This window comes from Orycteropus afer, unplaced genomic scaffold, assembly GCF_000298275.1.
Source record: "Orycteropus afer afer isolate SDZICR_OR568_19922 unplaced genomic scaffold, OryAfe1.0 scaffold00030, whole genome shotgun sequence".
NCBI lineage: Eukaryota > Metazoa > Chordata > Mammalia > Tubulidentata > Orycteropodidae > Orycteropus > Orycteropus afer.
The window spans coordinates 13,020,032-13,044,407 of NW_006921617.1; the positions used below are offsets into that span (position 1 = coordinate 13,020,032).

The following is a 24,376-nucleotide window of genomic DNA, read 5'->3' on the forward strand; positions in this document are numbered from 1 at the left end:
TTCTGGTTAGCAGTCAAGTGCCTTAGGCACTACGCTATTATTTCTATTACCAAGGCTATATTTTCCAACTACTAGTGATTCTTCTTTGTTTCCAACTTTTGCATTCCAATCACCAGTGATAATCAACACATCTTGATTGCATGTTCAGTCAATTTCAGACTCCAGAAGTTGGTAAAAATCTTCAAATTTCCTCATCTTTGGCTTTTGTGGTTGGTGCATATATTTGAATAATAGTAGTATTAACTGGTCTTCCTTGCAGATGTATGGGTATTATCCTATCACTGACAGCATTGTACTTCAGACCAGATCTTGAAACATTCTTTGTAGTGATGAATGTCGTGTCATTCCTCTTCAATCTGTCATTCCTGGCATAAAAGATCATTTGGCTGTCTGATTCAGTCCATTTTAGCTCACTAATGCCTAGGATGTCAATCTTCATGTGTTCCATTTAGTTTTTGGCAGCTTCCAATTTTTCTAGATTCATACTTCCTACATTCCATGTTCCAATTATTAATGGATGTTTGCAGCTGTTTCTTCTCATGTTGAGTCGTGCCACATCAGGCAGTGGAGGGACCGAAAGCTTTACTCCATCCATATCATTAAGGTTGGCTCTACTCTGAGTTGGCACCTCTTCCTCAGTCGTATTTTGAGTGCCTTCTGACCTGAGTGGCTCATCTTCTGGCACTATATTGGACAGTGTTTCAGGGCTATTCATAAAGTTTTCCAGTAATGTATCAGAGATTGTTTCACTGCTATTCATAAGGTTTTCATTGGCCATTTCTTTGAGAAGTGGATGGCTTTTTCCTTCTTCCCAGTCTGTCCTAGTCTGGAAGCTCTGCTGAAACCTATCCACCATGGGTAACCCTGCTGGCATTTGCAACACTGGTGGCATAGCCTCTAGCCTCACAGCAACCCATAAGCTACTACATGACAACAACCTGACAGACAAGTTCATCTCCCTTAGCTATTCCATACCACTCTGCTCACTCCCTGGCTTCCCTTAAAGCCACTCCAAACCCTGTACCTGCCTCTCCTTCCTGGCTGCCCCTTAAAGCCTCTTCCAAAAGCCCCTGGTGCCTGGCTTCGCTTCTGGGCTGCCCCTTAAAGCCACTTCCAAAAGCCCCTGGCACCCGGCTCCACTTGCATTTATTGAATACCTTCCATGTGTGAGGTGTCCTATAAGGTACAAGACATTTGGGAGTACTTCCAGTGCACTGCAGGGAATCCCAGACCCTTGTAAAGCTAGATTTCCCTTCTCCCAAGTAACTCTGGATAGGTTTTGTTCTTGTCACTGGCCTTTTCTCTTGGCCTCCTCTCTTGGCACAGCTTTCAGCCTGTTTTTTTGTTCTCTGACAGCAGTTATCCTCAATATTGGCTGCACATTAGAATCCGCAGTAGCTTGAAGAAATACCAATCCCTGAACTCTACCCCCAGAGATCTTGATTCATTTGATTTAGGGTGGAGTTCCAGTGTCTGTCATTTTTCTTAACACTCTCTAGTGAGTTTAATGTGCAGAGTTGAAAACTACTGTGAAGTAGTGCCATGGGTGCAGCAGCGTCCCTTAGGACTCTGGCCCAGGCAAATCACCTTTCCCTCCATACTCTGCTAGAGTAGAGCATGAAATTTGCCCCTTAAGAGCCTGAACTGAACTCCTGTCTTCCTGGCTGACTTGCTGTCAGCCACTTACCATGCTCCTTTATGGGTGAGCAAAATCCCAGGCAAATCAGGCATTTGGTCACTTTATGTCTAACAATGACTAGGTGAAATAACAGTTCATTTAAGAGCTTTATTTATGTACCCATATTTTTTTCTTTTTCTGACTTCTTACTTAACAAATTTATTTTACAAAAATGAGATCAATTTTCCTAGGAACAATTTGGGCAGTTCACTGGATACTGGAGAAGGATGTTGTTGTTATGTGCCATTGAGTCGGACCCGACTCACAGCAACCCCTCCTTGGGTTTCCAAGGCAGTATCACTACAGAAGTAGATTGCCCTATCTTCCTTCCAAGGAGTGGCTGGTGGGTTTAAACCGCCAGCCTTCTGGTTAGCAGTCAAGTGCCTTAGGCACTACGCTACCAGAGCTCCCCTGGAGAGAAGGATAGGTGGAATGAAAACACCATAACCAAAATCACTCTCTAGATCAATCAGAGTATAAGAAATTCTGTTATAAAAGGATTATTCCTTTTGGGAAAAACAAAAGAATCACAGGATTCATTTAAACAACATCTTATCAGGTATTTGAATATAGATCATTAAATATGTAAGAAAAACTGTAAAATGAACTATTCTGAGCTCCTGATGATTAAGTATTAGACATTGTAATAAAACAAATGTGAAATTAAGATCAGTTTTTGAAAGATACTTACTTATGTGTCTATTTCACTTTTCATTTTTCTGGACAGAAAACTAAAATCCTGGACCACCTGGTCCCAGATGGTTACCTGTGGCAACCCCAGCACCAAGAAAGAGGATTCTGGGTTATGGCTTCTGCTGCAGATTAGTAAATTAATCTCCTCCCAGAATAGCTATGGAGAGTCAGCCTACCTGATTAACAGGGTGAATCTGTAAAATTTGTTTCTAAAGTAAAAAAAAAAAAAAAATTTAATGGAATCTATATTCTAAAATAGTGGTCTTCTAAACCCAGGACAAGAAAATTCTCTATTGCCTGGCAGAACCACTGAGACTATGGCCCCTAGCTGCCCTTCAGGTCTGTAATTGAACCCACACCCGTGGTTTCCAGCCAAACAAAAGACAGGCATATGAGTTGAACATTTACCTCAGGTAGATACACTCCTTGGAGAGAACGATCATGGGAGAAAGAAGGGCTGCATATGCATAGCGAGACAGCTCAGGGGGCAGGAGTGCATGGAGAGATGGACACTGGGAAGAGATAACTATGGGGAGGAAGTGGGAGGGGAGCTGTTGCATTGGAGTAAACTGTGGTCAATGTCATGAGACAAAGTGTATGTGAACTGCTGTATGGAAAGTGAATTTGCTCTGTAAATCTTCACCCAAATCACAATTAAATAAATAAACAAAACAAAACAAAAAAACCTGCACTAAAAAAAAAAAAGAAAGAAAGAAAGAAAATTCTCTATCATGTTAGGGAGAAATCAATTTGTCTACTTTTTAGAAGCCCTTGACTGATTAAGAAGGTTAAATTAGATGTAGTCCATATATAAACATAAAATATATACTTTATTATTCTCTTACCAATTACAGATGAATAATTAATAATTATGCTTCATCATTCTCTTAAATTCATTACTGTTGAATAATTTGAACCATCTTGCTTTATAATTATTGTTAAATTGTTTTGTTCAATTTATTTAAAAAAATATATATATGCCTAAGCATCTACTGGAAAGTTATCTGTGCTTTGAATTGTCTGCATTTTTCCAGAACACATTTCCCATCTTCATCTCACTCTAGGTGGAATTTTTGCCACCTAGCAGGTCTTCCTTCATCCATTTTCTGATTAGATATGGCTTGACCTGTCTTTGTTCTGGAAGCATGGAAATTACTGCAATAATATAGTTGCTGATTGGATTAATAGTCTTTGCAAACTAAGAATTGACTGTAACATCTTTCATGTAAAAAGCTGCTAGTTTCTTGAGGCTTGAAGAAAATCTTTGAAACACTTACCAATTCCACATATTGCCCCCATAGGTGTCTTTGCTGTGTAACTTGGGTGAAAAGGACAGGGGCCAAAGCTTACCTGCTGTCTGACATTTGTTGAGGCTGTCTGGCCTCCCATGAATAGGCCTTGAATAATGGGCGCAATTTCAACAGGCAGATTTGACAGTGAAAGAAATCTGGCAAGAGAAGATTACTCAGGTGGCAAGGATATGAAGAAACCTAGCTGTCAAGAAAACACCAATGTTCCATTTGTCTGAATCAGTACATATAGAGAAAAAATAAAATAGAGGGTGGGAAGGCTGCTTGGGATCGCAGTGTGGAGGACCTTGAACACTTGGCTGAGGGCTTTATAGTTAATTCAGTAGGTGATGGGGAATGAATGAAGGGTTTTCAGTAGCAGATTGTTATGATTGGAGCTGGACATGTTCTTCAAGATGAATCTGGCAGTTAGTGGAATGTAGGGTTATAGATTGTTGTGTGGAAAGACTAGGAGTTAACTAGGTGAGAGGTTATTGCAGCAGTCCAGGTGAGTAGCAAAGACAGCTACTCTTCTTATCCCATTGGCACTTAGCATTCACATGTCCCATACTTGCCTACCTGATGGCTTCCCACTGTAAGCACCTATAACTCTGACTGGGGCCTTCTCGAGCCATTGGGGCTTGCTGGACATGTGCTCCAGGAAGATCAGAAGGTGCTAGAGGGCTAACATCCTCCAGGAGTGGCCTTCCACCAATGACTGAATGGAGTTACGGAGAAATTTCCCAGCTCCCTTACCACTCAGTTGGGATAATTTTGAGCCAAGTTCTACAGTCTCCCTGCATACCCCAAGGGAATTGAGTCCCTGTTGCCCACTGTAAACTTGGATTGCTGATGCTGAGAGAAAGCAGGCCAGAGAAATAGAAAAGAAACTAGAAAGAGAATAGAAAGTTTATTTAAGAGATGCAAGCATCAAAGCAAATGGGCTGACTCTCCACACTAGAGAGACCAACCAGCAATTGACTCCGTTAGGGTCTTTTTCATCTTTCTTTCTGAACTTCTCATTTCTTTGTTTTGGGGTTTAAGACATTGTAAGGTTTAGTCAACCAAGTCCTGTGATCAGCTCATTCCTTCCTCAGAAATGTTAAAGCTATGACATTTAATAAACTCACAAGTAATGAAAATGCTGAGTAAGAATTATTTCTTCACCTAAATTCTATGGGCAGTAAGAATTAGCATCATAGTAGGTATTGTTCTGTTTAGATTTTACTTTAAATTCAGTCCAAAAAAGTACCTCCTCCAGTGCATTGAATCACAAAGTAATTTTAACACATCTCAGCTCAGTCATTTGTTAATAACACAGTAAGATGTTGCAGGAGTTATTTAAACTCTCTAAACTCATTTTCCTCATCTACAATATAGATATTATAATAATAGGCTCTTCCTCACAGTTTTGAGGACACAAAGGTAAATGGTAGTCATTATCATAAATACTCTCAGGATAACATTTGTCTTTTAGAGAGCTCTATATTTGCAGATCTCAAAAAGATGACAGTAGGCAATAGGCAGTATGGTAGGGAGGAGTTTAATTGGAAGGATTGTTGAAAATTATCATTTTCTCCAGCAGCTCATTAGTGATTGAAGAGTAGATGACTCATAACCTTCCTGTTGTCATCATGCTTTATTAGAATATTGAAATCAGTGTGGTGCAGATGATTAGTTTCAATGTTTTTTATTAGAGCAATGTTACCAGGTTATTTTCATTGTTATTTATTTCTGATCATTTAATCTCATAGCACATATATTTTATTCATATACATACTCTCTTACATATTCTACAGAGAGGATTCCCCCTTGCTCCTGGGTGTGAGGTGAAGCATCTTTAAAGCTTTTTTGTTATATACAAAGCCATTATTGATGATAGATGAAGAACATTTGTGTTAATGCATTTGTATTGAGCATAATCAGCTTTACATATTTTCACATTTTAAGTGTTTATTGTGTTGTAGCTCACCTGGGGCTTTATGAATATATTATGATAAATGAAAATATTTATTAAATAAATCAGACCACACAGTGCTTTATCTAGAATGAAGGCAGTGCCAGAAAACCATACTTCATCTTTGACAGACAGCTGAGTCTCAGGGTAGCAGAAAACAGCTCCCAGTCAGAAACAAGCCACAGGTTGGTTTGTTTTTTGTTTGTTTTGTTTTGTTTTTGTGGCACTGTTGGAAACCTTCTATATATTGTCATTGATTGCATTTTTGTTTCCTTGCTTGCTTATTTGTTTTTTGGTAAAGAATTGTTATTAGTTGCCTTCAAGTTGGCTCCCACTCATAGCAACCCCATGTACAACAGAAATAAAGTATTACTTTGGCTTTTCAGACATATATTTTTTTCCTTCTCTTTTTCTCCCTAAATTGATTCTATTCTTGTTAAATTGGAAACACATTTGAGTATGATACTTTATATCCATTTAAGGTATTTGTATGGGGTTTTGCCCCATTTCTGTTAAGCCTTCCTTGCATGTTCACAATCTTTTTGTTAATACCAGCTCAAATAGTGTTGGTTTTAAATGCCACTTGTTTGTACTGCAAGTTGTGAAAATGATAAATTATTATTACTGATAGTATTTGCAAACCACTGTTATTTACTCATATTTATGACTTATTGCTTTTTTATACTTCTGCATTTTATAAATCATTAACCTTGTATTTTCATTTTTTTTGCTTTACTTCTCACTGCTTACAGACGCCAAGGACTTATTGTTGTGCTAACACTGAAGATTTGGAAACAGTTGTTCACCACGTACACAGCCTGTACCCTTCTGCTTCTTTTCTGGCAGCAGGGGTTTCAATGGGAGGGTAAAGTTTTCCCTTTCTAAAATATCTGAGAGTAAAGTGGCCCTTATTGAATTCCTGTTTCAGAGGACTAGAAGCTACATAAAATCAAAAAACCAAACTCAATGCCATCAAGTTGACTCTGACTCATAGCAACCCCCTTTGGGTTTCCGAGGCAGTAAATCTTTACAGCAGTAGATTGCCCAGTCTTCTTCTGCGGAGTGGCTGGTGGGTTTGAACCATCAGCTTTCTGGTTAACAGTCAAATGCCTTAGGCACTATACCACCAGAGCTCCTTGGAAGTTACACAGACATTTTAAAATACATATTTGATTATATTTATTGTATTTTACCACTTGTGGTTGTGAACAAATGAAGGAATTAATTCAGGTAAATTTTAATATTTTCTTTAACTGCTAATCCCTGTGTGAAAAGGAGAAAAGTACCTCCAAACTTAGTTTTGTCAACTTGAAGACTTATCAGAAGCCTATGAATTGGTTTCCATCACTTAGTAGTGGCTGCCATGTTGAGCTTCTGATTCAGTGATATACTCCCAGCCATCTCTGTTCCGTGACCAAGTGGAAAGTGAACTTGGAGCATGACTTTAATCACTCCAGTAACAGAAATAATCATTCATTGCTCCCTCCAACTGCAGTGATACTCAAAAATGTTTTTTTCGAGGTGTTTTTTTTTGCTTGTTTTTTGTTGTTGTTGTTGTTGGGCAAATGGGCCTGCCCTGGAAGGTAGGTGTGAGGTTTTGCTGCTAACCCCTCCACTCTAGCTGTTATTTTAAGCTTATGTACATTATCATAAATTGTGGTACTTGCAGTTAAAATTGGACATATTTGGAGCTTTTATTTTTCATGTTTATATTTAATCTCATTTCTACTAATCATTTTTTTCTTCCAGCAGTGGTAAGCTTAAGGAGATTGAAATTTTTCTTATCTGGAATTTTATTATGCTTTAGATTTCCTAAACCATTGTCCAAAATGACTTTTTTTAAAGTCAGCAAACATTTGAGACAGAAAACATACTTTTGTTTTCTTGATTTTGTAATTGATTTACCTGTCATTTCAGGTTTCAAAACATCTTAGTAGTATATTTATTTGAAAATGACAAACTTTACAAATTATAAACTCTGAAAAATAGGCCTTACCCATAGCTTTTTAGATTCTGATAAACCTAAAACTAGGAAGAAGAGAATGCATTTCTTACATTAGCATGGAAGGTCTGCCTTGACCTACTAAAGGAAGAAACCTGAATCAGTGCAGAAAAGCTAGGCAGGATCTCTGAATTGTGCTTAATGGACAGTATTTCAGTTCTCTCTCCTTTGTCCCATAATGTAAACCTTAAAGGAAAGAATGCCAGCTAAACATTTTCCTCCTTAATCATATAAATTCTTGACTTTTTTTTTTTAAAGGACAGACCTTACATAAACAAGCCCAGATTCTCTATTCAGAAACGCCTGGGAAATGCTTATTCATGTCGCACTGAAGCCTCAATGCCCAAAGGCAGAACTTGACCATTAGCCTTTGCAGCTGGTTGAATATTAATGTCTTATAAATTGTTTGAAGGAAGCACCCTTTCTAGTCACCTAGCATTGTGACACGTTCCCAAGTGGGCTTACCACTTGAGGATATGTTTTACAGCTTGACACATTTTTTCTTTTGGACATGGAGCACACAAAAAGCATAGTCTGTCAAGCATCCTTATGCCCAGTGCCCCTGAGACTGCAGTAATCCCCAAGCCTGTGATGCCTGGGGCCAAGTACAGGCTTTGAGCCAGAACTGAGTCAAGCAAAGAAACCCATGCCACGCTGTTGTTATTCTGTGCCATGGAGTCTGTTCTGACTCATAGCAACCCTATATGACAGAGTAGGACTTCCCCATAGGGTTTCCTAGGCAGTGATCTTTAGGGAGCAGGTTGCCAGATCTTTTGTCTCATGGAACCATTGGGTGTATTTGAACTGTCAACCTTTCAGTTAGCAGCTGAGCACTTAACCATTTGCCACCAGGGCTCCTGTGCTGCTGTAGACCCAGTCAAATGCCAGTATTGAATGAGTTCATGAACAAGTTTAAAAACTTAGAGAAAATTCCAAATATACATAAAAGTAAAGAGAAGAGTCTAATGATCCATCTGCTCATTCCCCGGCTTTAGTAATTATCAGCTCTCATCGCCCAGTGTCCAGCTCCAGTAATTTTCGACTCATAGATAATGTTATTTTATCTCCCAGTCCCTCTTGGATAATAATATTTCATCTCCCCATCCCTTTCACTCTGATGATTATTAAATAAATCTCAAAAATCTTTTATAATATTTCAATAAATCTCTCTAAAAGGTAGAATCTCTCTTTAAGAAAAAACAAATCAGATAAACCCACACCTAAACACAATTAACAATTCCTAAATATCATCAAATACCTGGTCAGTGTTCACATTTCCGTAATTGTCAGTTTGATCTTACAGTTTGTTTGAGTCAGGAGCCAGGCAAGCTCCACACTTTGGGGTTGGTAGGTCTCGTAAGTCTCTTGATCGATAGGTTTCTTTTTTCGTTTTGGTATTTTTCTTTTGGTGAAAAATCCTTTGTACTAGAGAAGTAAAACAAGCTTTTTTGTTGTTAGCATGTTGGCAGTGCTTTCCTAAGTAATAACCAAGAACTATCCCCACCTATTTTGTTCATGGCTACCACTGGCCCTCGCTTCTCCTTCCAACCCTTCCAGTTTGCTCATTTACAGCAGCCCCCAGCTCTACCTGACTTCCAGCCAGAGTGTTTTGTTGTTTGTTGTGTACCATTGAGTAGATTCCAGCTCATAATGGCCCTAGAGGCCAGGGTAGAACTGCCCCGTAGAGTTTCCAAGGCTGTAATCTTTGTGGAAGCAGGCTGCCACATCTTTCTCCCACAGTGAGGCTGTGGGTTCAAACTGCCAACCTTTAGGTTAGCAGCTGAGCACTCAATGATTGCGCTACCAGGGCTCCTTTTAAATGGCTTAGTGAACCACAATATTGTATATGCAGTCATTATAAAGAGTCCCTTTCAAAGACTAAATTTCCGCCTTTCATCTAATGCTCTATCCCATTCAACCCAAGTCATTTGTATTAGAAAAAAGAATAAAAATTTAAGAAATTTTACACGTGACCTCTATTTCAGGACTTGAGCAATTGCTGATATAAAGAACAGAAAATATAACAAAAACAATTTAGAATATCCTTTCTCTTAGTGGGCAGTGTTAGACTTCTGACATTGTTTCAAGGTTAAACCCAGTATTTGTCCCTCTTACCAATTTGGAACCAGGATACCAAACCATCATCAAGTTGATTCTGACTCATAGTGACCACATTGAACAGATTAGAACTGACCAATAGGGTTCCCAGGGCTGTAAATCTTTATGGAAGCAGGCTGCTTTATCTTTCTCCCACAGAGCAGCTGATGGGTTTGAACCACCAACCTTTTGACTAGCAGCCAAATGCCTTAATCAGTGTACCACCATAGTTCCTTAGAATTAAGATAGGATGAAGAAAATTGATAGAACAAAAGGAATAGAGGAAAGGTGTCATAAAGATTAGAAAGGAGTAGAAAGAGAAAGTAAGTTACTTTAGGAGCCATATCCTCTGCCATAACTCAGAAAGTCTTAACTCCAGACTAAGGAGTCTTAGAAACTTGCTACTAGGCTCCTATGATACCAGCTTAGACCAATTAATCCAGACTCTCTGGGATGAGACGCAGAGTTTTGAAACTTCACAGATGATCCCAGAGTGCAGCCAAATTTGAAAACCACTGTTAAGTGGATTTCTCTCAAGTTTACCACATGGAAAGATATAGGTAATAATTGTATCCTTTTTTCCATTCATAGAAACAAAAAACAAACACTGCCATCGAGTGGGATATGACTAATAGTGACCCCTCCTTGAGTTTCCAAGGTGGTATCGCTATAGAAGTAGATTGCCTAATCTTCCTTCCAAAGAGTGGCTGGTGGGTTTGAACTGCCAGCCTTCTGGTTAGCAGTCAAATCCCTTAGGGCCTACACTACTAGAGTTCCCTTTCCATTCATAGTATAGTGAATTAATAGTTATGTTAATATAAGGAAAGAACGAAACTACTTGCTTCATTCACAAAAGACTTGTCCACTGGTTTATAATTTTCTTCTCCATAGTTAATGTGACGTGCATAGTTAAAAATGGGATGTTTTGAGAGATAAGACAAATTAATCACTGATTTTCCTGTCTCTCCTCATTTTAGAATGTTGCTTTTAAATTACCTGGGAAAAATTGGGTCAAAAACACCTTTGATGGCAGCTGCAACTTTTTCAGTTGGTTGGAATACCTTTGCTTGCTCAGAGTCATTGGAGAAGCCCCTAAACTGGCTGCTTTTTAATTACTATTTGACAACCTGCCTCCAGTCTTCAGTGAATAAGTGAGTAATCTTTAAAACTTTATTGTCTCCAAACTTACTGGATTATATGCCCCAACAGTGAAAAGTTTTAAAGCATAATACTTCCAGATGTGTATTTTCTACTGTACCAAAATACTCTTTATATTGTAAACATATATAATAATTTAAAAAAATCTATGTATAAACCAAAAATACTGACAAAATTGTAATGTTTTCTTTCTGTACCCTCACTGGATTGTCTCATACAATTCCTAGGGAACATGTACCCCACTTTGGAGATGGCTGTTCTAAATTATTCTGTAAGACTAACAGTATTAGTATGGAATATTTTAAGTAACATAATAAGCTATTTCCTTGTCGCTTGTCAGTTGGTTAGTTGTCACTAATCTCGTCAGCTGTCGTCATGTGGGCCCCCAGCTCATGGCAACCTCACATGTCGGAGTAGAATTGTGCTCCGTACAGTTTTCATTGGCTGATTTTTCAGAAGTAGATCCCCAGACCTTTCCTCCTAAGCCATTTTAGTCTGGAAGCTCCGCTGAAACCTGTTCAGCATCACAGCAGCATGCCAGCCTCCACTGACAGATGGCTGACGGCTGCCCGTGAAGTGCATTGGCCAGTAGTTGAAACCTGGTCTCCTGCCTGAAAGGAGAGAGGTCTACCACTGAACCACCATTACCTCTTTGCTAATCCCATCAGTACTGAATTCTCTCCTAGGTTGTCAGTAATGGCTTAAGTGCTGGATAATAAGACTTCTTAACTGGTGCTTACCAGCATGGTGTATTTTAGATACAGGAGAATGTAGTTCACTTGGATAATCTTAACCCCCACAGTTCTTCCATTACCAAAGTACTGTCTTTGAATCCATTTTTCTGGAATTGTTTCTGTATCTTCTCACAGTTAAACTGGCACGGTAGTAGAAAACATAGAGCTATTTGTGTTTGTTTTTGTTTTTATGGCTGGTGCCATGTATTTTTTAACTGATTTGATAAATTTAAATATATGCTCTAAATAAAAAGGCAGTTAATTTGTGCATGACTTACTGAAAACCATAGTTATCCTGAAAGTTCACCTTAAACATTAAATTAAGCTTAATTTACTTATAAAATTGTAGATGTTCATTGTAAAATATTACTACAAATGCTAATGAATAGTCATCATTAATTGCTCAAGTGGCCACTGAAATGGAGATGCATTTATTATGCATGTAGATGTGATTTGAGGTGGGAATGAACTTAATTTTTTACTATTGCAATTCTTTTGCTCTAGGCATCGGCATATGTTTGTAAAACAAATCGATATGGATCATGTCATGAAGGTAGGAAAGAAACTTTATGTAATACTCTCACTTCCTTTTTTGATTCCAAGAATAGATATAATTTGTTTTGATTTTTCAGGCTAAATCCATCAGAGAGTTTGATAAGCGATTCACTGCAGTCATGTTTGGATACCGAACAATTGATGATTATTATACTGATGCCAGTCCAAACCGTAGACTCAAGTCAGTAGGAATTCCTGTGTTGTGTCTGAATTCTGTGGATGATGTTTTCTCACCCAGTCATGGTAAAATGAGCATCTTTGTATATATTTTGACATGAATTAACTGTTTTAAAATACTGTTCTTGCTAAGAAAATACAGTATTAAGAAATAAAATGTCAGTCACGTAATGTTTTTCACTGTGATAAAGAGAAAAAAAATAACTAGATGCTCAACGTAGTATCTAAATATCTTAGATCACTTCTTAAATGTTCTCACATGCCCTTAACTAGTCCACTGTGAGAGCCTCAGAACAAATGATGACTATCCATATTTCACTTGTTGTCATTTTTATAACTTTTCCTTACCAAATACAGATTTGATAAGACAGATTATGTTACAGTATCTTTGCCTCAAGAATACATTGTCATCACGTACCTTTTCAATCATAAGGTTCCTAGACAGAAAGATTTGAAGTCCCCACCACCACCACCACCCTTAACCTGGAAGAGAATTTGAGACTTATAAACATGATGGTCTGGAATATCTCAGTGATTGTCACACATTAGGACTGTAAAGTCATATTTGAAAGGAAACAGTCTTTGTTTACCCTCTGGATATTAGAGAAAATTATGCCAAAATTAGTTTTTTCTGCTCTCTTCATTCAAGAAATAAGGACTTTGGTAGCAAAGACATATATGCATGTGCTCATACATTAAAGCAATAGCAAATGATTAGAAGTAATCATACTATCTTAAGGATCAGTAGACTTGACCTCTAATTTTTTTCTAATGAAATTTCACAAAGCCCTTTATAAAACTTTTTTTACTTTTTTCTCCCTAAATATTTTTAAAACATTTTCCTCAACTACTTTGATAAAAAAAAAATAAGAATAAAAATTACTCTGACTATAAATACAACACATATGTATCATGAAAATTTCAAAAAATCCTCAATGTATATTTTTGTAAAAAAAAAAAAAATCACTTATCATTCCTCTAGGGAATTCCATTTTGTTATGTGATTCATGACTAACCACAGGTAATTTTAGATAGATGGAACTTTTGGCTTTGGTCACAAACCAGAAAATGAAACTTTAAACTTTAATAATAGTTGTTTAACCTATTTTCATTGGATTAAGGAAGTCTAATATTTCTCCATCCACTTTTATATTTCACTGACTCTTCTACCAACCAGAATTTCCTCACATTGAGCCTGACCCACTTGGTTGAAGTTTAAATTCATTATTTCTTGTTGTTTCCCTTAAGATAGTCTTGCCACATCAGAATAGTGGACAATTGTCTGTACTCTGAGAAGGCAGGCAGCCAGCTTCTTTCACATGACTCAAATATGGCACGGCCTTTTGTTCTTCTGATACAGCTGTAACTATCGGTGTTAGAAATTACTGAGTATATCCATAATGTGAAACTGGGGTTCTTAATAATTATATTAGAGGCAAATGCAGCACTCTAAATCTAAGCCCCAAATGTATGGTGAAAAAGCAAAAATAGTGATTGCTAGTCCAGTTGCCATTGATTCCAACTTTGAAACCCAGTGTGTGTCAGAGTACAGTTGTGCTCAATAAGATGTTCAGTGGCTGATTTTTTCAGAGATAGCTTGCCAGTCTTCTGAACCGCCTCTGGGTGGACTCAAGCCTCCCACCTGTTGTTTAGCGGCTGACTGTGTTAACTGCATCACCCAGGGATCCCGTGAGTTGTTTAGCCCTCCCCCTAAGTTACCACACATGAACCCAAGATAGACGTTCACTTTGAGATCTTCTTCCTTGGGATGGTGTTAAGCATTCCTCTTGGACAAGGACTTGGCTTACTGTACCTTGATTTAGAGTCTTTACATTTATCTTTCACATGACTCAATATGGCACAGCCTTTTGTTCTTCTGATACAACTGTAACTATCAATGCTAGAAATTACTGAGTGTATCCATAATGTGAAACTGGGGTTTTTAATAATTATATTAGAGGCAAATGTAGCACTCTAAAAGGTTCTTAGAGGGGTCAAAGCAGGGTCAAATTAGAATGTCACCTAAACAGGCCGTTTGTGTACTGCAGCATCTCTGTTTTAGAAAGGGCTCAGATTTACAGTGTCAGCTTCTTTTCCCTTGGAAGAGGGGAGTGGGGTAAAGAGAACTTATCTTTAATTAGTTCATTTACTCCTAAGATTCAGCCCAAGATGTTAAGATCTAATTAGTGCATCAACCACATTATTTTAATTAGGGAGGTAAGATTTGACAGAACCTGAAGTCAAAACTCTTCTTATGCAAAGTTGTGATTCATTATAGATCTTAAAACATTTTAACTGTCTGAACTCTGAGTATGGAATAAAAATAGTAAAAATAAAGCAACTTTAATTAGCATCCTTTAGAGTAAACTTTATACTTAGTATAGATTGCTTAGAGTATGTGAAAAGATTGCCATTACTGGTGAATTATATTAAATACAGCAACTATATCAAAATAAAAATTTTCTTTCTCCCAACTAAAATAGAAATGCAGAGAAGGAGGGAAAAGAAACCAGACAAAGACAAATACTATTACCATTTGCAAGTACTGTATTTTTTTTTTTTTCCGCTATCTATATATGTTTCAGGAGTCCTGGTGGTACTTGCCTGCTAACCAAAAGGTCAGCGGTTTGAATCCACCACCCACTTCATGGGAGAAAGATGTGACACTCTGCTTCCATAAAGATTTACAGCTTTGGAAACACTATAGGGCAGTTCTACTCTATCCTGTAGGGTCGCTCTGAGTCATGATTGACTTAACAGCAGTGGGTTTGGTTTGGTTTGTTTGATTTTTTAAAATACATTTTTATTGTATAAACTGAATTATATTTCTGAATTATTGGCCTCAAGAATCTAACTTCATATAAAGTTAACCAAAGTCATATATTATGAATTTATAATTCTCATGGAGGCTGTAACACCTAGGTGGGAGTCTTGTAGTTTATAGTGTAAGTATTCACCATTTCTTGAATAATCTTACTTTAATTTCTCAAAACAAGACTGGGTGTATGCTTTTGTGTTGTGATTGAACAGTTGGTTTGATTCTTCTAAAAATTATGGTCATTTTACAGTACATGACTGTAAACATGAATTGTTATTACAATACAGACAGTTGATACAAATTTGTGAGACATTCCATTTACTCATACTTGTTACAGATATTTGTTTAATGGTGGATTAAATTGATTACAAGTAATAAAAGTATACGTTTTTCCTAAAAAAAAAAAACCACCTGGTAATGATTATATTTTTTCTCTCTCCTACCTTCCCTCTTTCGTGCCCCCCTCAAAGCTATTCCAATAGAAACTGCTAAACAAAACCCTAATGTGGCTTTGGTCCTTACTTCTTACGGAGGCCATATTGGTTTTCTGGAAGGAATCTGGCCAAGGCAGTCCACTTACATGGATCGTGTCTTCAAGCAATTTGTGCAGGCTGCAGTTGAGCATGGACATGAAATCTCTAACATGTAGTCGGTTCTCCGGGTGCATTTTGTCTGAATCACCATTATAAAGGCAGCTCAGCTTAGTGCACAAATTTTAACTACTGTCTATAAAACAAATAAGCCAGCAGGTGGGTGAAGAGGTCCAGAATGACATGCAAAAACTACTCTTTGGGGAAACAAGCTAACTTTGTAACAAGAAATTAAATATAGTATTAGATTATTAATGTAGATTTTATTTTTACTATGCCTTACCAAGTATGACCTTAAATAAAGTAGTATAAATGGAATTGCACTTAACCGAAACTATGAAGTAAAAAGATTTTAATTCCTCAGGGTTTTAATTTAGGCTAGTATTTTTTAGATTACTCATTTTAGGTGATTTAATTGTTCTTTAATAACTGTTAAGAGATTTTGGTTATTAGAATGTAAGTTATGAGTTGGCACATTCCTAAGGGTATTTATACCTTGATGATAAATCATGATAACATGAAAACTGAAATAAATGCACTAAGTTTTTTATGTATTCTAACTTTAAAAGGCAAGTGCAACAATGTCTGAGTTCAATACATGCCCTTTTACTCTGATAAAATTAAATTAGTGCTGATCTATGTTTTATAATGATTATAATTCACATGCTTATTTTTAAAATAGTATATGTGCATATATATATCATTATATTAAAATAAATTCTACCATTTTAAATTGTATCTTTGTGAGTTTTTATCTACTAAAAAGGCCTAGAAAATGATCCCTATAAATTAATTGATAATTTCTTCAACACATTAAGATGAAGAATTAAAATTGTTTTGTTTCACTGTTTCCAGAATATTGGGCTCACACCATTTATACCAGTTAAGAATACTTTCAGCTATAGGAAACCTGTCTAACAATGACTTAAGGAATAATGATATTTAGTTATCTTACATCACAAGAAATCTCCAGAGAGGCATCCAGAAAAGATACAGGAGTTTAAAATATCATCAAAGACCCAGGCTCTTGCTGTTTTCCACTCTATCCTTAGCATCCTTGTTATCTCCTAGACACAGGATGGCTGCTGCAGTTCCAGACATCACATTCACAATCACATTCAGAGAAGTAAAAGCAGGGAAGGAGTGGTACCAGACATATCTGCCCTTTTGGAAAAGTGAAAGCTTTTTCAGAAGACTTGCATTTATACACAATGACCAGAATGGGGCTACATGGCCACCTCTGGTTGAATGGGAAACTGGGAAAGCAAATAAGAAAACTTTTCCAACTATAGTTGAGGCTAGAAGGGAGAAGGGATTGACAGTATTGTTGGGCTAGTTAGTCAACAGTGATTGCTTCCATACCATGGAACATCCTTTCCTCCTTTTTTTTTTTTTTTTTTTGCTCCAGGAATTACATTGAGAGAACTATGTGCAAAAAAAGAATATTAACACAAAACTGTCTACTTAAAAATGCCACTGTTTGCATAGTTCCTGATAAGTATCCCCTCAATACTATGTCTTGAATGGCAGAATAGTAATACCAGTGCTTTTTTGTCTGGTCAGTATGTATTCAAATTTGATAATAAATCACTCAGTCTTTATAGCTGAGGTGAGGCTGGTCCTACCTTCCAGAGTTATCTTTAGACTCTTTGTGGAGCTATCATGAAAGACTCTCTTTGGGATTACAAACCCTAAGGAGGAAGCCTGGATTTGCAAAGGACCATTCTTGTTGCCTTGTGGATTGAACCTGAGAACAAAGCCAGGCTAGTAGAGCCAAAAGGGAAAAAATAAGAGCCCTGTTTTTATTTGAACCTCTGTAAATTTCCTTTTTTAAGTTGATCATCTTTCTCAACTGAGAGACTTCCCCAGTACATTTAGGAATGAATTATGTAAAGAGAATGTTCAGCTTGTTAGCCCCTGGTCTGTGTCACATATTTTATGCTCCAAACCATTTATATGGTGCTTTCTACATGTTGTAGAAGCAACCCCTCCTTGGATTTCCGAGGCAGTAACACTACGGAAGTAGATTGCCCCATATTCCTCCCGAGGAGTGGCTGGTGGATTTGAACTGCCAGCCTTCTGGTTAGCAGTCAAGTGCTTTAACCACTATGCTACCAGAGCTCCCACTTTCTACATATAGCTAGCTAAATTATGGATTGTTAGGCATATGTGAATGCTCTTTGACCTGAATCATACTTTTAACATCTTTATTGAGATATATTTCATATACAATAAAATCCTCCCATTTAAACCTTTCATAGCCAAATTATTTTATGTTTGCTAGATTTGGTTGATAAAAGGTTTTTCAGTAACAAAATGCATGCTGAATAATTGATTCATGTTAAAATTTTGTGAAGATGGATTCTGATAAATAGTATGTAGGAGATAAATGTCCACCTGGACTCTAGACCAAAAGGCTGGAGGTTCAAACCCACCAGCCACTCCTTGGAAGGAAGACTGAGCAATCTACTTCCATAGAGATACTGCCTCAAAAAAACCCAAGGAGGGGTCGCTATGAGTCGGATCTGACTCTACAGAAGTGAGTTTGGTTTTTTGGTTTTTTTGGACTCTAGAGGTAGGAAAGGTGGGATGAGGCATGATAAAAATCATTTATCCTTAGCAAACTTATTTTATTGTGTGAAACTTCAGGAAACATGGGGTAACACACAAAACCACCTTGCAATGGCTGCATGTAATTGTTTGAGTCTCCTTCTTAGTGCTACATTCTCTGCATGGCCTTCTAGATCCCTTGACAAATAAATGCTTTCCAGCCTGTCACAGCTGTACATTATTTGGCACCCGACTTTGTTCTTCACAAGTGGGATTTTCTATTTTATTTCCCCGCCCATAGTAAGCTGCCTAATGAGCACGAGCCTGATTTGTGTAAAGATACGGCATTGTGCCTGAAAATAAGTTATTTGCTTGAAAATTACATCATCACTGAAACCACAACTTCCAAATGACAAACAGGAAATCATATACATACTTACAAGGCTTATCTTATTGTATAAAAGACAAAAGTTTTATACATTCAAACCTTTGGAAGGCACCCCCCCCCAAGTCAATACCCACTAAACACCATGATTTGGCACCACTAAACATCTCTTTAGTTACAAGCAGTTATACATGTTCCCACCAGATACTAGCATGCACTCTAAGTGGAACACTAACATCCCAAGATACAAGAGAGGCAAAAAATTTTAAGTGTACCATACATGTCCCACTGGTCATGAAAAGTTAAGATGTATAATTCAGTGGCTTTGGTTTCTTCAGTTGTGCAGACATCCCAACTATCGTAAGTCAGGAGAATTTCATCATCCCAGAAGGAAACCCCCTACCCATTAGTAATCAATACCCATTCTCATACCCATCCCCCCAGCCCAAGACAAAACCCACTGCCATCAAGTAGATTCCAACTCAAGGACTCTGAAGGACATAAACAGCCAAGTGCTTAACCACTGCACCACCTGGACTCCTTTCCATAGCCCTAGGCAACTACTAATCTATTTTCTGTCTCTATAGATTTGCCTGTTTGGGACATTTTATATAAATATATAAATGAAATCATATTTTCAAAGCTCATCCACATTTTAGTATGTGTCAGTTCTTAATTACTTTTTATGCACACATAAATCTGGTCAAGGCAGTCTACTTGTATGGATCATGTTTGTCCACTGTATGGACATACCACATTTCTTTGGTCCATTCATCAGTTGATGGGCATTTGGATTGTTTATATTTTCTGGCTTTTATGAATAATGTTACTATGAACATTCCAGTATATGTTTTTGTGTGAACATGTTTTCTTTTCCCTTGGATATATACTTCAGAGTGAAATTGCTGGGTCATATGTTAACTCTGTGTTTAATCTTTGGAGGAACTGCCAGATTGTTTTCCAAACACGCTATACCATTTTACATTCCCACTGTGATATTTAAGGTTGTGTGTTAACTTGGCTGGGTCTGGTTGACTGGCTGAGCAGCTGGTGGTAGTTATTCCCCATAATGAGACTGGCAATCAACTCCATGGTGGGATCTCCCACAAGTAGCTGAGTAGCTGCTTTAGGGATGTGGTCTGCTTTGGGGAGTGGTCTCTAGCTTATGGCAGGCTTGAACCCTGCATGTAGCCATGTCATTGTTCAGCAGACTGCCATGTTGCCCTGCCGATCTTGGGACTTTTAATGGGCTTGAATTAATGGCCTGCCATGTGGTTTGATAACATCGGGACTGTGCGTTTTTACTTGTCAACCTTGGGCTTGTAAATCTCAGCACCCAGCAGCTGTCTGAGTAAAGAAAAGCCTGTAGCTCCAGCGGACCGGGGGCAGAAGGCAGAGCTGAAGCCCAAGGTTGAGGGTTCACCTAGAGCCTGGCACTTCAAATTCAGACTTAAAGCCTCCAAACTAAGAGAATAAACTCCTATTTGTTTGTGGTATATTCCTGTCAGAGTGGCACTAGGTAACCAGAACAGGGAGTAAATAGAAGATACTGGCAAAAAGATTAGATGAGCTTAAATGAGAGATTGAAGCTCAGGTGGCACAGTGCCTAAGATAGTTGACTGCTAACCAGAAGGCTGACAGTTCAAACCCACCAGCCACTCTGTGGAAGGAAGACCAAGCAATCTACTTCCAAAAGATTTACCACCTTGGAAAACCAAGGGGGTCACTATGAGTAGAAATCAATTTGATGGCAGTGGGTTTGGTTTCTCAGTAAATGAGAGATTATTTAAATGTATAAGGACTTCAGTTCTTTTAGCATCTCTGGTATCCTTCGTAGGATTTTTGTTAATTCCTTGCTCAAATACCATTATTGAAGATGTTTTATTCTATTGATAGTTTGTATTTTGCCATGTTTAATTTTTCTAATAAAACCTGATGAATTTTCCTGCACTCTTAAATAGGTGTTCTATCTCTGGAATTTGCTTTACCACCCACATCCTTTCTACTTTTCTTGGTGGTCTGCTAGTCTGTTTTTTCACCTAAATGAATATAAGTTGTTACTTCTATGCCAGGTACTATGCAGGACACTGGATGTCAGTGGGAATTTTCTTTATATAGAAAAATCTCCAAGTCGAACAATACCAACAACCCAATAAAAAATGGACAGCATTCAGAAATGGAAATAAGGTGACTCTTAAACATGGACAGATATCCAACCTCACTGATAATAATAAGTGCATATTGAACTACTGTTGTTGTTGTTGTTATGTGCTGTCAAGTCAGACCCAACTCATTGTGACTCCTCCTTGGGTTTCCGTGAGTTATCACTATGGAAGTAGATTACCCAACCTTCCTTCTGAGGTGTGGCTGGTGGGTTTGAACCACCAGCCTTCTGGTTAGCAGTACTCGATAATCATTTTTTAAAAATCTAACAAAATAGCAAAAAAAATTTAATTATATAAATTTAAATTAGGTGGTGCAATATGCATTACAGATGAGGGTGTAAAATTAGTACAACTTCTGTAGAGGGAAAGTGGTTGATATCCACCAAAATAACACAGAAATGTGTATTTCCTTGGACCTAATTATTCCATTTCCGGGAATCTATCCTACAGACATATTTCTGCATGTGTGAAATGATATAGGTACACAATGTTAATCAGCAGAGGATTGGTGAAATGAATTGAAGCCTATCTATATGCTGAAATGGACACCATTTCAAAAAGTGAGACAGATCTAGATGTATTAATATGAAAGAGTCTCTAAGAAATATTAAGTGGAAAAGAAAGGTGAAGAATAATATATTTATATGTGTGTGTGTGTGTGTGTATGTGTGTTACACAAAAGTAGTAAAGTTAAAAAAAAAAGTATATACAGGGAATATTTCTGTGAGGACACCCCAAAAACTAGGAGCAGTAGTCTTGTCTGAAGAAATAAGCTGTAGGTTGGGAGGCAGGTGGAGACTTACGTCTTGAATTTTCTACATTTTCTACTATGGTTATGCTTTACATATTTTAAAATAATAATTTTCGGGGGAAAAAAATTGATAGCATCCTTGTCTTCAGTAAGCTCACACACGAATGATGGCAAACAAATATGTGAACAAATAATTCTACCCACGTGAGGTATGCTACAATGGACTACAATGGACTTCTGTGTGAAGCTCAGTGGAGCCTTATGGGAGGGTTGAACTCTTGCCCTCTGTGTGGGAGGATCTGAAAAGCTTTTCCATGAGGAGGATTGAGGGGCCTGGTCTTTAGGGAATGATCAGAAGGTCATCAGGCAGCAAACTTGGGTAGAACATTGTAGGTAGAAAAAGCAGCACAAACATGAAACTGATAAATTCAGAGGATTCCATGTAGTTTGGTATACCTGGAGCATAGGTAAGAAGGAGCTCTGGGGAAAAAAATCATGACCAACTGGTGGCAATAATCGGAATGACTGTAAGGCATCCATTAAGAACAAGCAAGAAATTCAGTGTAATGTGTGTGTGCTTTGTCGTGTTGCCAAACAATGCAAGGCAGCAGACTTAGCAAACTGACACATCAGATGCTCAGTAAATTCTAGAATCAAACTAAATTCAATAACTGTTAATATCTCAGGTGTCTGGTTTGACACAGTGGCTGCAACGATGGCCTCAGGTGTAGCAAGGATTGTGAGGCTCGCACAGGACTGGGCAGTGTTTAGTTCTGTTGTACACAGGGTTGCTATGAGTCGGAGCCGACTTGATGACACCTAACAACATCCTGTAGGAAAAGCTATCAAAGGTGGGTTACTTGCAGATTGGGCATTAAGGATAACAACCTATATTTAGTAGGGAAATAGATAAGCTATGAAACATTCGTGTGAATGTAGACATCGAAAAGAATGAGGTAGCGTTTTATGTACTGATTTATAAAGATTTATCTGGTACATTATTTAATGAAAAAGTTGTTGATTTATGTATATATTCCCATTAGTGTAAAACAAAAATATAATTATGCATGTGCTTATGTGTGTTAGTTATGATGGGATTAGCATTTCTATGTGTTGATTCTTTTACATGAATGGTAGACTATTGTCTCTAGCTGTTGCTTCACACAATAGCAAGCTCTGAAAAGCAATGACATGGCTCTCCTGTTTTGAAAAGTTAATCTTCTGTGATGCTGTTGGTTATTCTCACCATCAAACATTTATCCAACCTTCGCTACATAGAGCATTGTATTCAGTACTAAGGCTACAAATAGATGCCGTGGTTTCCCTTCTTTGCTCCCTTTCTTCCTCCCTCTTTTCATCCCTCCCTCCCTCCCTTCCCTTCTGCCTTCCTGCTTTCCTCTCTCTTCCTTCTCCCCTCCCTTTTTTACTTTTTTTTTTTTATTATTATTTTTTATTGTGATTTGGGTGGAAGTTAACAGACCAAGTTCGTTTTCCATATAGCAGTTCATACACCTTTTGTTTCATGACATTGATTGCAATCTTCATAATGTAACAGCTCTCTTACCACTTCCTCCCTGTAGTTACCTTTTCCCTGTGTCCCGTCCTATGCATTCCTGCCCTCTGAGCTATCTCCCTGTGCAAATACTGCTTTTCTGCTCTCCCATAGATTGTTCTGAGGAGTGAGCCTACCTGGTGTAAATGTTCACCTTATATGCCTATCTATTGTTTGACTGAAAGCCAAGTGACTGAGTTCAGTTCCAGCCTTGAAGTGGGGCAAGGGGCCATAGTCGAAGGTGTTTCACCAGTCTCTATCAGACCAGTAAGCCTGGACTTTTTAATGACTTTGAGTTCAGTTCCCTATTTTTCTCCCATTCTATCAAGGATCCTTGATAGACTTGATAGACACTGACCCCTTTCCAAGTGGTTGACAGTGGTAGCCAGGCACCATCTTGTTCTCCTGGTCTCAAGGTCATGTAAGGTGAGGTTCACATGGTCCACTAGTCCCTTGGACTAATTGTTTCCATGTGTCTTTGCTTTTTTTCATTCTTTGCTCTGGATGAGGAGAGACCAATTGTTGTATCTTAGATGGCTGCTTGTAAGCTTTTAAGACCCCAATTGCTACTCACCAAAGTAGGATATAGAACAGTGTTTTTGTGTGATATGTTGGGCCAATTGAGCTGTTGTCCGCCCTTGGTCTGGAGCCTATGGGCCCAAAAACTTACTCCCTCTGAGTGGTTAGCTGTGGCTAAGAAGTTATCATAACTTTGCCCCTTGTTAGCTCTATAATATGTATTGATATTCTTATAGCACATACAAATACATATGTAGAAATATCATCTGCCAAACTTATAGATAAAAAAGAAACCAAACTCACTGCCATCGAGTCGGATCCGACTCATAGTGACCCCTCCTTGGGTTTCTGAGGTAGTAACACTACAAAAGTAGATTGCCCAATCTTCCTTCCGAGGAGTGGCTGGTGAGTTTAAACCACCAGACTTATGGGTAAACTTATATATATAGTCAAGGGTATATTCCCTTTTACCTAGACATACTTGATCATTCAACCTGCCTATGTATCCACCCATAGATTAATGTTTGTTATTACTGATAGTGCAGTATATATATGTAAAGGAAGATTGGGAAATCTACTTCTATGGTGAAACTGCCTCGGAAACCCAAGGAGGGATCACTATGAGTCAGATCGGACTCAATGGCAGTGAGTTTGGTTTGGTTTTTGTATGTAAAAGGGTTTATTTCTGTTGTCTGTACCTCTTGTG

At 37.9% G+C, this 24,376-nt stretch overlaps 1 protein-coding gene across 1 annotated transcript in view; it reads left to right on the forward strand.

Annotated features, from left to right (window-relative positions):
- The window catches only part of ABHD3 (abhydrolase domain containing 3, phospholipase), a 25,755-nt gene extending 9,948 nt beyond the window's left edge, over nucleotides 1-15,807 (forward strand). Inside the window, exons 2-7 of the mRNA XM_042780253.1 lie at nucleotides 2,406-2,559; nucleotides 6,370-6,482; nucleotides 10,694-10,867; nucleotides 12,113-12,161; nucleotides 12,241-12,406; nucleotides 15,629-15,807. Of these exons, the coding sequence (XP_042636187.1) occupies nucleotides 2,406-2,559; nucleotides 6,370-6,482; nucleotides 10,694-10,867; nucleotides 12,113-12,161; nucleotides 12,241-12,406; nucleotides 15,629-15,807 (835 nt within the window). The remainder of the gene's footprint in view (nucleotides 1-2,405; nucleotides 2,560-6,369; nucleotides 6,483-10,693; nucleotides 10,868-12,112; nucleotides 12,162-12,240; nucleotides 12,407-15,628) is intronic.
- Nucleotides 15,808-24,376: the final 8,569 nt, after the last annotated feature.